This window comes from Girardinichthys multiradiatus, chromosome 22, assembly GCF_021462225.1.
Source record: "Girardinichthys multiradiatus isolate DD_20200921_A chromosome 22, DD_fGirMul_XY1, whole genome shotgun sequence".
Classification (NCBI taxonomy): Eukaryota; Metazoa; Chordata; class Actinopteri; order Cyprinodontiformes; family Goodeidae; genus Girardinichthys; species Girardinichthys multiradiatus.
This window is the reverse complement of record NC_061814.1, coordinates 14542529-14556024: the sequence shown is the minus strand read 5'-3', so window position 1 is coordinate 14556024 and position 13496 is coordinate 14542529. Positions and strand designations below refer to the sequence as shown.

At 39.6% G+C, this 13496-nt stretch overlaps 1 protein-coding gene across 2 annotated transcripts in view; it reads left to right on the top strand.

Annotated features, from left to right (window-relative positions):
- Positions 1-13496, top strand: part of anapc1 (anaphase promoting complex subunit 1) — a 93101-nt gene that overhangs the window by 36327 nt on the left and 43278 nt on the right. For both annotated transcript variants that reach the window (XM_047352185.1, XM_047352184.1), the window contains exons 28-33: positions 5321-5499; positions 5981-6067; positions 6252-6391; positions 6564-6682; positions 6940-7070; positions 9674-9814. In XM_047352185.1, coding sequence (XP_047208141.1) covers positions 5321-5499; positions 5981-6067; positions 6252-6391; positions 6564-6682; positions 6940-7070; positions 9674-9814 — 797 coding nt within the window. The remainder of the gene's footprint in view (positions 1-5320; positions 5500-5980; positions 6068-6251; positions 6392-6563; positions 6683-6939; positions 7071-9673; positions 9815-13496) is intronic.

Here is a 13496-nt window from a genome sequence, read left to right as displayed (position 1 = left end):
CAGCCAGATCCGATACGTGCTATTCAGATAAGTGAACGATTTTGGGATGTATAGTCAATCGAACTTATTTGTAGAGCACTTTTCATACAGTCAAGTGTAACACGGTGCTTTACAAAGATTAAAAACAGACCAACAGATTTAAAAGCACACTAGAAAATTAACTAAGGACTACAGAGGGTGAGGAATTGAGGCAATTGTGTAGTGAGAAAAAGGAGAAATATAAGAATTTATAAAGGCAAAATTACTAAAATAAATAAACATAAATTATAAAGGAATGATTAACTTAAACTGACTTAATCTGAAATTTATCTAACCAGGAACTATTCTATTGAGATTCCAGAACTACATACATAGACCTGGCCTAGATAGTCAACATAACACTGATAAAGTTACACAACTGAGACACAAGATGAAAATAATCACAGTGAAACTAAGCAAAATATGATTAAAAAGTAAAGGTGGATTACAAAAACAAGTAGATAAGAGGAAATAAGCCTCAAATACTCAATCCTAATTTGGATGTGAAAGCACTCAGTAAAATCAGTCCTGTTCCTGTCCTTCTGCTGCTTGTTCCATGTAAAAAGAGCAGAATGGAAATAAGCCGCCGTTTCACTGCTGAAACACAGAATCCTGAGTGTAAAAAGCAGTAACTTCCTGCAATTTACACAGCTATCAGATTGCAAATATAAGTAGGCAGAAGAGCAAGAACTGCCTTATTGATAAGATACTACTAATAGCCTTTGGTATGACTTACATTAATGTGACCAAGGCTTACAATTTGTAATGAACCTCAATGAAGCATGGTGAGCAGAGTCCATCATATGGAGACATTAAGCAGAGGCACTCGTATACAAAACATCCCCATTGTCCAGCACAAATAAAAAGGTGACACCAAAAAGTAATTTTTTTCTTCTTAAAGAAGACTAATATTTATTTTTGAGAATTTGGTCATAAGTGACCCAACAGTTGACAGGCAACACGTGGACATTAAAGACATGGGGTCGAAGCAGCAGCTACCAGCCAAGGAGATTAAAGATGTGAAGAAGTCGTTGGATTTCCTCGCAAAAGAGGTGTTGCCTGTTCGGCTGCAGCAAGATACATTTTAAAAAGCAATACTACAGCTGGGGCAGGAGGTAAAAGGCCAGAGGGTCCAAAATACTGGAAAAAGACCAACGACTATTATTGTAGGATCTTCCATAAGGAACCACCATGTTTTGATCAGGACAGATAACACTGGTCACTGCATATGCCAACAAACAAGGGGGACTGAGGTCTCCTCGGTTGAACAACATGGTACACAGACTGATTATGTAGAGCAGTGTGCACCTCCACTCCCTGAGAGAAACCTATGTGCCAGGGGCCTGGAATAGGGGAGCAGATTTACTCTCCATGGGGCTACAAAATGGAGAATGGAGGTTACACCAGGAAGTGGTACAACAGATTTGGGACCATTTCGAGCAACCCTTAGGGGACTTGTATGCTTCAGAGGAGAACACACTTTGTCCTCTGTTCTTTTCTCTGACAGACCAGGGGCTTCATGTACAAAACAAAAAAATTCAGATGTACGAATCTGTGCGCAGACATGTCACCGCACACATACATGCATCCCAGTTTGTGGTGGATTTGACGTAGCTGCATATGGCACCTGGACCGCCTGGTCTCCGCCCTTAGATACATATGGAAAGTAGTATAAATAGCCGGATGTCACCCATCACTTTTCCAAATAACCATGGCAACGGTGCTGTGACAGTCAAAGAACCGTTCCTGTCGAAAAACGCTAAGAGAGACTGCGTCTACACACCATGAGGGATGTTTGTAGTGAATTACAGCAAACCAACAACTTTTTGAATGACATCAGTGGCTCAAACCTGACTTGAAATAAAAAGGTTGTCGGCTTGAACCCCTTTAGTTCTACAATGTGTGCATCACATCCAGACGGCGCTGTCTAGCTGCTGCACTAAGCTCAATTACAGCTCAATGCTGATCATTATAATGATGTGAATATTCCTCCCATATTTCTATTAGGAAGACTGTCACCACACACACTATGTGAAGAACTTTAAATCTTTAACAACATTCAGGACGCCACATAAAAAATAGAAAATCACTTAGAAGCCGCCATCGCGCACGGAGTCTTCTTGAGGTTTGTTGCCAACACCTATGATTATTATAGTATAAAGGAATCATGAGCTGAGGAGGCCAACGTGGTATTGCATTAGTGAAACACATTAGCGTATCATAAATAAGATGCACATATATTGAATGAAAATTCTTTCTATCCATAAATTCATATCCACTTACAGATGGAGCCTTTATAGCAGTACGAGTGCCGTCCATAGCTCTGATTACATTCAGAAATCGACTCCTAGTTGCAAATGAGAGCCACAGTTTAGAGGAAATTTTTATAAATGAGCAACATAGGGATGAGACTGACCCAAATGGCTGGCATGGCCCGGCTCAGGGATGGCTCTTAAATAACGGACCTGTCAGTCAGCTGCCTCTGAAAAGCTCCAGTTAAAAGGACCGTAGTATAGTGAGAACTGGAACCAGCGACGCACAGTTCCTCCTGGTTTTTCTCTGTAACACTGAGGCCAGCTCCATTCCCTGGGCAATCTAAACCGGCTGATGCATCATCATCATCATGTGCCTGAAGGTCAGTACGATCTCTGAATAAAACACTCCCTCCAACGTCTTCCATCCTCCAGCTGTGTCAAAGCTGCCATCATTCCACAGTTACGCACAACTTTATGCAGCTATTTATGGACACGTGTGAGTGTCTACAACTTATCCACCGTAGGAATCATCAAACCTAACTTGTCAGGAATTAATCTGCTGATCCACCACCGTTTTCTTTTTCAGTGAGAACGGAAGTGTCCCTTAGATGATTCAGATGCATTTTATGCTCCTCAGAGCACAGGTCGATGTGCATTTCCATCTACAGGTGACAAAAACAGAGGAAGTTTTACAGTTTACATCCGACTGAGGTTGTTTCCATCATTTTCTGAGGTGTGTTTCGTTATTGTATGAAACTAAATGGGATTCAGTTTGATGGCTCGGGTTAAAACCATAAAAGCTCAAACTGATGAAAAAACATCAGGTTTGATGCTCCATGAAATAAATACAGCTGAATGGAGACATATTTCAGTGGATTTAGGTGAGTTTTGGTTTTCTGTAGTTTATTATTGTCGACTGAAAACGTTTGCGTGGCTTCCGCACATTTTCACGGCAGGTGAAACGTTTGCGTGGATTAATTCACAGTTTTACGCAACGTTTATTTTTGTACGTGCCAAGTTGTGCGTAAAACATTGCGCCCCAAGGCTTTTGTGCATAAGTACGCTTCGTACATGAGGCCCCTGGATCCTTCACTGGGGGTGGATGCACTGGCACACGAATGGCCTCAAGTCCTCCTATATCCCTTTCTACCAATAGCACCAATTCCCCCAACTTTGGCCAGGGTAAGGGACAAGGTACTGTCATTAATCCAAGTGGCTCCTTACTGGCCAATCAAACACTGGCTGGCCGAGACTGTTCAGGTTCTATGCAGGGATCTGCTTTTGCAGGTACACGAGCAGATTTTTCACCCCAACTCACAACATTTTGCTCTTTGGACCTGTCCCTTTGAGGGCCAACCTTAGATGCAGTGGACCTGCCCTCGAATGTTATTCTGACTATATAAAGCTCTAGGGGTCCTTCAACAAGGTGCCCTACCTATGCAAATGGAGGGTATTTGAGGAGTTGTGATCTCAGACCCAGCCATTCACCTGTGCTCCATGAGATCTCCTAACTGTTTTGGATACGCTATCATAGGCACCGATTGAACCTTTGGATCAAGTAGATCTTTAGTTTCTGTCTTTTAAGACAGCCTTCCTGTTTGCCTTAGCCTCTGCCAGACAGGTTAGTGATATCCATGCACTTTCAGTTCACCCATAGTGTACCCGGTTTGCTGCTTGAGACTTAAAGGTCTCATTACAGCCAAACCTGGCATTGGCTCCCAAGGAGCCAACGCCGTCGAGTTCTCTTATTGAACTACCTTCTTTTCATCCCCCACAGTTTAAATGTCACTGCACCCACACATGCAGGGTTGAGCTCATCTGCTTCCAACAGAGCCTCTTCTCTTTAGTCACCTACAGTAGGCTTCAGAAACGGCTTGTGAGGCAATACAAGAGTATGCATATCCACTTAGTGAAATACCAAGCGAATGCTTGGAAGAGAACTTAAGGTTACATACCTTACCCTTGTTCTCTGAGAGCATAAGTGAAATGTCTCACCAGTTCACCCTTCTTGCTGGCAGCGAGGAAGATATTATTCTGGTAGATAACTGTGGTGCAGTGTCTCACTTATATATGCTCAGAGGACGTCCCTCCCCTAGGCATCAGCGTCACAGCTGCCAACCAGTTGTGGCGGGTATAAAGGAATAAATGTTTCTGAGGGCTTTCCAGGGGAGCGTACCTATAGTGTGATACCTCACTCATGCTGTTAGAGAACCAGGGTTACGTATGTTACCTTACGTTACCTGCCATCATCTGCTGGGGAAGCAGCATCAGAGCCAGGGACTTACAAAAGCTCAACAAGCTGATAAAGAAGCCTGGCTCTGTTCTGGGGACTCCTCTGGAACTCTGGAGATCATTGTGCAAATAAGGATTCTTCATAAAATGAAGAACATTATGGAGAACCCTGAGCATCCTCTTCATGAGACTGTCCTACAACAACAAAGTGTCTTCAGTCAGAGGCTTCTTCAGATCTGCTGCAAGACGGAGCGCTACAGGAGATCCTTCCTGCACACAGCCATCAGCATCTACAACGGCTCTTTGAAGAAACTTTCATAATGATTTTCAACAACATTCAATTTCCCTTTGGGATTAATAAAGTATTTTTAAATTGAATTAAGTTTCTGTTTCATCTTTTTCACAAGGTTTTCAATATGTGGTTTAAAAGTGAGGGAATCATTATTAAATTATTAACCAGATCTAATTAATTTCCCTCTAAAGTGGTTACTGAGGAGAAAACATGTGACCTGTTAGGGTTGGGTTAATGCAATTTGTGAAATTTAAACTTACATTAAATATAATGGCCAGGTTTTTGACTTGATTTGAAGGACTCATTCTCAGTGTTAAAAGTGGGGTGTGAGTTTCTCTGTTTGTGGGTATGGACTGTTAACTAAAACTTCCATTTTGTGGAAAGGGTTTAACACTATTTTAACAGCTTTTGTTTACAAATAAACAGCAGTTGTTCCATGTTTTAAAAAGCATAATCTGTCTTTATGATTGCTTTTAATCTCTAAATAACCAAATCATCCATCCCTGCCTTTCCACCATTGTAGGCTTCACCTTGAAGGACTTGGAGTCGGTTCCCTTTGGAGTGGCTTTGCCCATCAGAGAAGCAATTTATAAATGTCGCGAGCAGCCGTCCTCCGATTGGCCAGAGGAAGTCTGTCTGCTGATTGGTCGACAAGACCTGACCAAACAAGCTCACAAAATGACCCTGGCAAAAAGCAAAGCTGTGAGTAGAGTTTTTTTTGTAAGAGTTAAATCAAGATGAAGACTTTGTTTTATGCAGCCATCCATAGTAGAATCAAGTTTTGCTTTCATAATTTCATTTGCTTAAAATACTATAGATGACCACAAAATTCTTTCGTTGAATGTACCTTTTGAAGACTTTATAACTACCACAATCATGCTAACCAGGACATTGTGTGGGTTTTAATGTGTTTGGAAGAAAGATTGGAGACCACAATTTGTCACCTATTAGCATACTACTAGTTAATGATGCTAAAGGGGAAGAAAAATCTAAATACAACCAAACTGGCTCTGAAGTGGAAAACCTCCTAATTATCCCAATACCTGAAAGCAATTGGTATAATTTGGTGTAGATATACTAATATTGGTGGTGGTGTTTTAACATTCATTGGATTATACAATTTGTTTAACCTTTTCATCTGTCTTTGCAGGAACATGTGTTTTTAATATTTGAGTGTTTTCAGTCTGTAGGATCAGGATTCTCCTTGGTCCCTCCTTCATCCACAGAGGTGGATGAGGAGGAAGATGGGATGTCGGACATAATTCATGAGGTAACTAGATTTTGGTTATTTATTTAAATTTGTTTTTTGACTGAAATATTTTGGCCCTTAGAGAAGTTTTTTTCCAACTTACATACACATGTACTTGCAAATGCTTGTTCTAATTTCTCTAAAGATTATCTTCAACTTTTGGGTTCTTAAGATAAAATCTTTATCTTTTTCTTCTCTTTCTTAGGTTACAGGACTGATCTGGAGTCAGGATTTAAGAGTTCAGGAAGTCAGAAGGCTACTCCAGAGCTCTAGGCCGGTCCGGGTCAGTGTTGTCCAGCTACCAGAAGTTTCAGACCACGAGTACATAGAGGAGAAAGAAAACAAGTAGGCAAAACGTATAAATGTGTTGATATAATTGGTAAACACGTTTTGGTTTCTCAACTCATTTACAGTTCTAAGAATATTTCAATTTACTTTGATCCATGTTATTGTCTTTTTATGTGGTTTTTCTACATTTTAAATTTCTTGTGGTCTTTTTCTCTTTGTTCTATCTAAGACTTTTGCAGTTGTGCCAGAGGACGATGGCTCTTCCAGTTGGCAGAGGCCTCTTCACGCTCTTTTCCTATCATCCTGTACCGACTGAACCTTTGCCTGTTCCAAAACTCAACCTTACAGGTATTATGCTGATACTGGTGCGTGAATGTTTTTACTTTAGCGTTTGCACCATGCAAAAAATGCGATTTATTTATTTGGAATTTTCTCAACAGGAAAGCTTAGAAATAGGAACAAAATAATAGGACGGGTTGATTAATTATTGTCCGGACAATAATAAGTACTTGTTCTTCCTTGAAAAGATTAAGGAGTATTGCTATTTCATTAAGTTTTTTATTTTTATTTTGCGATGTTGTCTGCTTTCTGTTTCTCCTCTCCAGGCCGTGCTCCTCCCAGAAATACCATGGTAGATCTCAACAGTGGGAACATCGATGTTCCTCCCAATATGACCAATTGGCCCAGTTTCCATAATGGAGTTGCAGCAGGGCTTAAAATAACCCCTGCTTCACAGGTGAGTCTAGGTTTTCACAGGTGTTTGATGATTTTTAACTAGGCCCAATGTCTCAGCCACAAGCTGAACTTTTCTTAGAATGGAAAATGTTAGGTACAACACAAAGTATTTATAATCATTCTTTTTACATTGTCTTTAGTTTCAGAGCAGACTTTGGTGCATCTAAATCTGTTTTTAATAAATTTTATAAACGTTGCTAAATACACCAAGTTAAGGAGTTACCCAGATTCTGTTTTAAGACTGAAAATAGACAACATTGTTTTATTTTATTTTTTTTTATCCCAAACTAATTTGCAAACTGGATGCCATTATTTTATGTGCAAAGGCCTTTTTAAAATTTTTGATCTACAATGATTTATACTTCCCTTTCTAAGAAAGTCTTAGTACTTTATTAATTTAACTAAAATATTAAAATATAGCAGGTGAAAAAGATTGACAAACGTTTTGCGTTTTTACTTTTATTTGTGACTCACGAGTACTTTCGACTTTTTGGCCCACATGATAAGGTTTGGGCACCACTGTTATAGTGTGTTCACTGTTTAGAAATGGATCAGATTTTGGAGCCCTGCCTGGTCAAAGGTCAAGGCAGAACAAGCTAATTTTTTTGTGCATCTCCACTAAAAGCTCTTAAAGCACGATATGTATTTGAAGGATTCTTGGAGGTTATAAAAAGTTTTGAACAGAACATGAAGAGATTAGATTGAAATGAACCTATGAGTAGGAACTGCTTATCTTGGAAAGTGCCTTGAGAAAATATTTGTTGTGAGTTGGTGCTGTGTGATGGAGTGCTCTCTTTGTACTCAGAAGTAATATTTTTCCAATCAGAAATACAACAAGAATTCCCCTGAAGCTGAAAATCAGACTTGGTAAGTCAGAGATTTCTAGGCTGTCCCAGGTCCGTCATTCAATGTGGCTGCATATAAAACCCTAGTGAAAGTTGCAGGTATAAACTATGTATTTGCTCTTCTGCTTTCTTATATGTTCATTTAGTGGAGAAACATGTTGGCTTTCATTGCTTGTATGATTTTTATTCTTTATTTTTTCGAATGGATTGCGAATGAATGCAATCCATTCATTCACTTTCTTTTTTTTTTTTTTAAACAAAGTAAATTCAAACTTGGAACAGTTAGTTAGAGATTAACGTCGTCATTGCAAAATATGAAAGTTAACTATATTGTTTGGGACATTAAGGGAGAGGACAGAGGCAAAGAAAAGAAGAAGAAACCTGCAAGAGGGATTATTAATTTATGACTTCTATAAAGTCTGGTCGTTAGGTCTTTACATATCTAACCCATATAACACACAGGCTAATAAATATACTTAGGACGGATGGGAAAGGTAATTGCTTCCATTATATATATCTCGTTTACAATATCTATCCAATCTGAGAATGTGGGAGTCCTGGAGAGCAGCCACTGTGTCATAAATGCTTTTCTACAGGCAGAAGTCAAGATGGCCAATAAATACGTATCCACATATCTGGACAGGAAATCACAGTTCCCCAAAAATAAAAATACAAATTTTAAAGGTACTTCATAGTTGAATAAAGTAGTTAGGGTTTTGTGAGTCTCTGCCCAGAAAGGTCTTATAATTGGGCTTACCCAAAAACGTGATTTTTGCTTTGGTGTTGTAAAAACACTGAATAATACATTTGCAATTAAACTCACGCCAAGCTGAACTCTGGTTAAGATCCGCCCTCCCACTTCAGAGACAAATTGAAAGCAGCATGAATAAACTGAATTGAATTATAGCTACAGCATTAGCTCAGTCACACTTACGTTTTCAATTAATGTTCCTCGTGCTTCTTTCAGATTATACAGATAAGGTAAAAGAAAAGTCTGGTGTGGTATTGGTTATTTTTCCAAGCATGGACAGTGAGGTAGCCTCTAACGTCCTGTCACTTTTCACTTGGCCCTTCACTATGAAAGTTAGCTTTTAGTATGAATAATAAACAGACTACAAGGAAAACTGACTAAACTAAAGCCAGGTGATTTGTTTGTTTTATTGATACCTAACCAATGAGCAGACATGTTGCTGATAGCTCAAAGCAACTTGCAAGCTTTCACACTGCAGAGATCATAGGGAGCCTTCATTAGATTTCTATGTTGAAGCTGAGAGTAACAGGTACGTTGTCACCCTAAATCTGGCTTCAGCTAAACAACTAAAACTCCCAAGGTGAAGTTTAATGCACACCCATGTTTTGTTTAATAAAAGGGTCAATTCCTCTCAACAAGAAAAATAACACTTAAAGTGGGGTAGTTTGTCACAAGAACAAATACCACTGTGGGGTCTGCTTTGTTGTATTTGACATTATATTTTTGTACTTCCTAAACAAGCATAAGCGTAATGACAGCAGACGTCTGCTGCTGGATTGGTCACTGTTTACATGACAAAAACAGGCATTTTAAGTCACATATGTTTACTTGCAAGGAATCACTGAGAAGTGATGTATTTATCAGCCCGTATTTGTGTGTGGGTATCTCTAAGAAATGGGGTTTAGATTTGGTCTTCCTCTTTAAAATGTTCATGTTCTTACTACTTATCAATAAACCAAAGCTTTCTTTTACAAATAAAACAGATCATGTTTTTTTCCTCCTCTTAAGGTGGACTCGGCTTGGATTGCATACAACAAGCCAAAGAGCCCTGAGCTGGCTAATGAGTATGCAGGCTTTCTAATGGCCCTCGGCCTCAACGGACACCTCACCAAGTTGGCCACGCTCAACATACATGACTACCTCACCAAGGTTTGCACAAAAATCGTTTTAACATTTTCTGTTTTGTTGCTAAAGCCCTAAATCCTAAAAACATGCACAGATTGAAAGATTTATGTTGATACTGATGAATATCCTCTGCCTTAAATCTCAATCTATTCTAGTGGTTGCTTTAAATTACTGTTCCAATAATAACTTACAGTACTCAGCAAATGGCAGTCACAAAGATGATGCTCCCCTATGCTTTAATTTAGTTGCACTCACGTAACAACATATGCATCTGTCTTTAGAGGAGCATGTTTGAGAACTGTAAACTTGCATCAAAGCCCGGCAGCCAGTCAAAGTGAAACTCTGGCTTCTGAGAAATTAGAAATAAGACGAGCCTTTCCCACTTTCAGGGGAGAAAAACAGGATGCTGCAAACTAAATCTTATTTTTGCTTAATTAAAAAAGTCTGCACGTAGACAAATAGGAGCCACTGCAGCAATGAAGCCAGGTATCCATTCAGCAGTTAGGATTCATTTCATGTTGATTCAGAACATGAAATTAGGTTATAGTTAGTAATTGTTAATGTGCCGCCCCTGTGACTCATTTATGTAAATATGCAATGAAAGAAGGTCCTTTCAAAGATTTGACTATACTAAAAAATGCACATGCAACTTTTCAGTCAGTTCTCATTGCAAGCTGCAAGGTGCTCTTTGGCTTTCAGGTCATATTTAAATTAAAACCAATCTTTTTGTTCCATCAAGGGTATATTGCTGACTTTGCATCCATATGATATTGATGGTCTAAATGCATCTTCATGCAGTAGTTAAATACCTTTCAGTATCGATTAACAGCAATAAAGGATTCACATTTTGTAGTAAACCAAACTGTAAATCATATTAGACCAACGAGGAGGTTCACAATATCCTTTTATTTATTCACAAAGATGGAAATTGACAACTCAACTCAGCTTAACATCCAGCAGTGTGAATGAAAGTTGTGAACATGGTTGACAGCAAAGCGTGCTCGTAGGTGGTGGTTTTCTTTTGGTTTCAGCTTTCGCTGTAGGAGACAAAATACACTGATATGCAAACCAACAGTTTGTTAAAATTGCGCTTGGCTGTGGTTTTAAAGAGAATTTCGAGTTTTGTGCTCAATCAAGTTGATTGTTAATCCCCCAGGCTCCAACTGCATTTTACAGACATGAAGTCAGCAAAGCACCCTCATAAATCGCTGTAGATTTTACACACCAGAACTTTAATAGTTGTAAAACCTATTTAGATTAATTTAAGTAATTCAGAAACTATGAATTATCTGTCCACATAAACCGTCGCACCTTCATAGAATTCAGGTAAGGCACATCTATCCTTAGAAATACATTTAAATGATTGACCAGGAGACATCTTATCACTATTAGTAAAAAACCAAAACCGCAGTGAAGTCCATAAGTCAAAAATTCCTTTAAATCACCATTAAACATTTTGACTAATGTATGTGTTTAATTTGTGGCACAGAACAGAAATTTGCCATGCTCAAAATAAACATTTAATGCAAACTTGTGGCATGCTGTCATTGTGATCTGTACGGCTGTGTCGTCCAGCATGGAAGATGATTGATTTTCTTCTAGACCAAACTCACTGTTGGGGCCAAATCCACTGAGCTTCATGTATATTTAGCAACATGTTGTGCACCATTCAGCAGGATTCTGTTAATAAGTTAATAACCATAGGATTCCTGTGTTGTCTGGAAAGGTGTTGAGTTTGATTTCAGTGTTTTCCAGGTCTGGATATGTATGCAAAGTATTTCCAGACTATTCCCTACTCCAGTTTGTCAATATGTATTTCTCTCTGTCTTGTTTTCTTCCTTGTGTCCATATTTTGCCATCTCTCCCTTACTTATGTCCCTCCTTCTTGCTTTCTGTCCTTCCTTTCTTTTCTCTTTCCTATTATCTTCCTTCTCCACTCCCTCTCTTCCTTGTGCTTTTCCTTGCATCTCTCCTTGTGTCATTCCTTCAATTCGTGTCCTTCCTCTCTTCCTTAGGTCCTATGGTCTTTTCTACTTTCTGCCTTTCTTCCCTTTCTCCCAAGCCTCCTTCCCTCCTTGTTTTCATCATTCTTTCATTCCTTGTCCTTCCTCTCCTTCTGTTTTTCCTTTCATTGTTGTGTTCTACCTTCTTTGTGTCCTACATCCCATCTTTCTTTCCTTCGTTATGTACTTCCATCTTTCCTTTCTTCAGTTTGTCCTCCTTTACTTTCTTTCCTCCCATGTGTTTTTCCTTTTTTCCTCCCTTGTGTCTTACACCCCTCCTTCATTCTTTCCTTTTTCCTTGTGTCCTGCCACCATTCTATCCTTGTCCTTCATTCTTCTATTCCTTTAATATTTCCTTCTCCCCAGTTTCTGTTTTGCTGGTACCAATGTAAATCATTCCCACTGTAGAAATACACTGCCATGCCAAAAAAAAAGTTACCACCAACAAAAAAGGTCACGCACTCTAATAATTCGTAAGACCGCCTTTAGTTTTGATTACAGCACACATTCGCTGTGGCATTGTTTCATTAAGCTTCGGCAATGTCAGAAGATTTATTTCCACCCAGTGTTACATAAATTTTTCACCAATATCTTACATTGATGATGGTAGAGTCTGACCGCTACACAAAGCCTTCTCCAGCACACCTCAAAGATTCTCAATGGGGTTAAGATCTGGACTCTGGTGGCTGATCCATGTGTGAGAATGATGTCTCATGCTCCCTGAACTACTCTTTCACAATTCTAACTCGATGAATCCTGGCATTGTCATCTTGGAATATGCCCGTACCATCAGGTAAGAAAAAATCCATTGATGGAATAACCTGGTCGTTCAGTATATTCAGGTAGTCAGCTGACCTCATTCTTTGAACACATACAGGTCCTTCTCAAAATATTAGCATATTGTGATAAAGTTCATTATTTTCCATAATGTCATGATGAAAATGTAACATTCATATATTTTAGATTCATTGCACACTAACTGAAATATTTCAGGTCTTTTATTGTCTTAATACGGATGATTTTGGCATACAGCTCATGAAAACCCAAAATTCCTATCTCACAAAATTAGCATATCATTAAAAGGGTCTCTAAACGAGCTATGAACCTAATCATCTGAATCAACGAGTTAACTCTAAACACCTGCAAAAGATTCCTGAGGCCTTTAAAACTCCCAGCCTGGTTCATCACTCAAAACCCCAATCACGGGTAAGACTGCCGACCTGACTGCTGTCCAGAAGGCCACTATTGACACCCTCAAGCAAGAGGGTAAGACACAGAAAGACATTTCTGAACGAATAGGCTGTTCCCAGAGTGCTGTATCAAGGCACCTCAGTGGGAAGTCTGTGGGAAGGAAAAAGTGTGGCAGAAAACGCTGCACAACGAGAAGAGGTGACCGGACCCTGGGGAAGATTGTGGAGAAGGGCCGATTCCAGACCTTGGGGGACCTGCGGAAGCAGTGGACTGAGACTGGAGTAGAAACATCCAGAGCCACCGTGCACAGGCGTGTGCAGGAAATGGGCTACAGGTGCCGCATTCCCCAGGTCAAGCCACTTTTGAACCAGAAACAGCGGCAGAAGCGCCTGACCTGGGCTACAGAGAAGCAACACTGGACTGTTGCTCAGTGGTCCAAAGTACTTTTTTCGGATGAAAGCAAATTCTGCATGTCATTCAGAAATCAAGGTGCCAGAGTCTGGAGGAAGACT